This window comes from Halyomorpha halys, unplaced genomic scaffold, assembly GCF_000696795.3.
Source record: "Halyomorpha halys isolate HHAL.00 unplaced genomic scaffold, Hhal_1.1 Scaffold2283.1, whole genome shotgun sequence".
Classification (NCBI taxonomy): domain Eukaryota; kingdom Metazoa; phylum Arthropoda; class Insecta; order Hemiptera; family Pentatomidae; genus Halyomorpha; species Halyomorpha halys.
This window is the reverse complement of record NW_027111464.1, coordinates 4,177-6,879: the sequence shown is the minus strand read 5'-3', so window position 1 is coordinate 6,879 and position 2,703 is coordinate 4,177. Positions and strand designations below refer to the sequence as shown.

At 25.6% G+C, this 2,703-nt stretch overlaps 1 protein-coding gene across 1 annotated transcript; it reads right to left on the bottom strand.

Annotated features, from left to right (window-relative positions):
• Positions 1-990: 990 nt before the first annotated feature.
• LOC106691364 (transient receptor potential cation channel trpm) lies at positions 991-2,468 on the bottom strand (the record flags this gene model as incomplete). The annotated part of the gene is made up of 2 exons (XM_014437107.3): positions 991-1,335; positions 2,174-2,468. Coding segments are annotated over 2 exons (499 nt in total), but the record flags the coding sequence as incomplete, so codon positions are not given.
• Positions 2,469-2,703: the final 235 nt, after the last annotated feature.

Below are 2,703 nucleotides of genomic sequence, written 5' to 3'. Positions count from 1 at the left end.
GAAATAACACTATAAATAAATAAATTACTAAATTGGTATGTAAAATATTTACATATAACAATGTTACACAGTTTTGGGAATAAGTATAAACATATATATATATATATATATATATATATATACACACACACACACACATACACACAAGAATAATTATATACATTAATGAAATATATACATGCAAATTCATAGATACAATCTCACATATACTCATGTATAGAATGAACATAAATATGCTCAAATATTACTACAAATTATTCTTAGGCATATGTCGTTTTTTTAAAATAAAAAAACAGATCAACACAGCTATTAAAATGTAAAAAGTATTTAAGGGGAAATTTTCAAATTATATTTACTCTTATAAAAAAAATAATATTAAAAATAACAAAATTAATACTTATACACATTCTGCAACAAAATAGAATTTACTTCACAAACTTCAATATTTTTTCAAATGATCAAAACCTATATATGAATCAGAACTTCAGTGATTGTCTGTAATACTGAATGTATTATTTAATAATTAAAACAACTAAATATACCTTTGGTTTTTTGTTAACAAAATTCTTAACAAATTACAACTACAATATATGTCAGTTATATGGCAATTCACAACTATTATAACATAATATTGTCTTTTATGTATTATCAGATTAATCATTCAATGACACCTGCGTAGCTAAAAAAGATAACAATGAAAAAAGGATATTTTATTTTCATGAATATTAAAAATTTTCTTTATTAACAATAAAAATTATCTACAACTGCATATATCTCAATACAAGAAGTAATATATGCTAGTGAAGGAATAATATATGCCTCTTCTGAAAAAAACATCTAGTCAGACAATATTATTGCTAAAACAGTATTTTTTTTTTTTTAAATAGTTATATTTAAGAGTAATCAATCCTTTTTTTTATATATATATTATTTATTTTAATAAAATCAATTAACTACTATTTCCAATCATATAATGTTTTTTATGACAGTTCTTAAAATTAATTATTTAAAAACGACCAAAGAGGTAAAATTGATCCCTTTAAGTAAGTTAATATAACATTTCATCATAAACTAGTCAGTCATATCAATATATTTTTTTGTTTTTGTTAAAAATAATTTTAAGTAACATAATTACAATTGAACTTCTTTCTGAACATTTTTAAAAAGTTTTTTAGCTGAAAATGTAGAATCAATAGAAAATGTTGAGTCAGTTCTGGTTGGAAAAATTTGACTTGTGGAAGGATCTACTGGACTTTGTGCTGCAGGAGTATTTGATACAGAAACATGTGGTGTTGGTAAATCTGCCTCAAAAGCACTCTCTCTTCTTAACTTTCCCTGAAAAACGAGGAGTTAAAAACTTTCAAAAGTAAGTAGATTTTACTTATTTCCCTATACTTAAAAAACAAAATTTATAATAGTTAATTAAAATATATAATAAAAAAATGGACACATAAATATAAGAAAATGAATAAAATCTGCAATAACAAATACAAACCACGAAAATGACCAAAAATCTTCAAGAATTGTCCTTATGAGTTTATAATAATGTCAAGTTTCACTTAGTGGTTATTGGAAACATTAAGAAACTATAAATAATTATCATTTATTGAATTGGAATTTTTAAATATAATAAATGTTTAGGATTATTGTATATTTTAAATAATTAGTTCAAGCCTATTATTTCTGACAGAAATTTTATTTTCTGTATATCAACCATAGATAAAATGGGTGCCTGACATATCAATTGGTTTAGAGAGAAACCTGGAGGTTAAACATGGATCCTGAAGCCCCTTTATGTACACAGGTCATGAAACAGTATTTAGTTATAAAGTATGGAACCCAATACCCTCTTTGGGTTTTAAAGAGTTAAACGTAAACCATGTTTAAGGTATTCACTTTTTTCGGTATAATTTTATTTTACTCTAATTTTAGGCATTTTATCAATATCAAGTTCCATGCATGTTATCAATATATGTTACTTATAAGGTAAGTTAACTAAGGTTATCCTGTTAGGAAAAGAGAGGGAATAAAATATATGTAAAACAAGGGAATAGCATACTTTTCTTTTCATAATGATATGAAAAGTTTTTTATTTAGGTATATATGCATAAGCATACTGGATTTAATTAGCTCACACATCCCATTTATCCTAAAAAAAAATCATGGCATATACCTGATAGCGCTCAGTTTCAGTGTTTGAGGAAGTTAGCATATTTCGTTCTTTTGAAGATTTCAAACGTCGCTGAATTAGATCTTCCATTAATTGATAATCACTGTCCTCGGCATCTCTCAAATGTTCTTTTTCCAAAAATCGAGCCATTTCTGGGTTAGACATTTCTGAATGATGACGAGAACGTCTAGTACCAGAAGGTGATGGTTGTATATCAGCATGTAATGCAGGTGTAAGTAGACTAGGAGACTTAGGGGGACTAAGTAACCCACAGACTGTTTCAAGTTCATCTGTAATACTGAAATGAAATATAAGCTGTAATAGTGCCACTATGAATTTGTTAACATAAATTGATTTAATACTGAGAGAGGAGATGTTCCTTATAAGCTACGTCAATTTTGATAGCTAACTTTATTACTAAATTACTAACTTATTAAGTACTTTATTTTGATCTTGAATAATTTACCCATAGAAGTACATTACTTTAACTGTTTTTTAAAAATAAATCCATAAGGAAATAACACAACAATCTT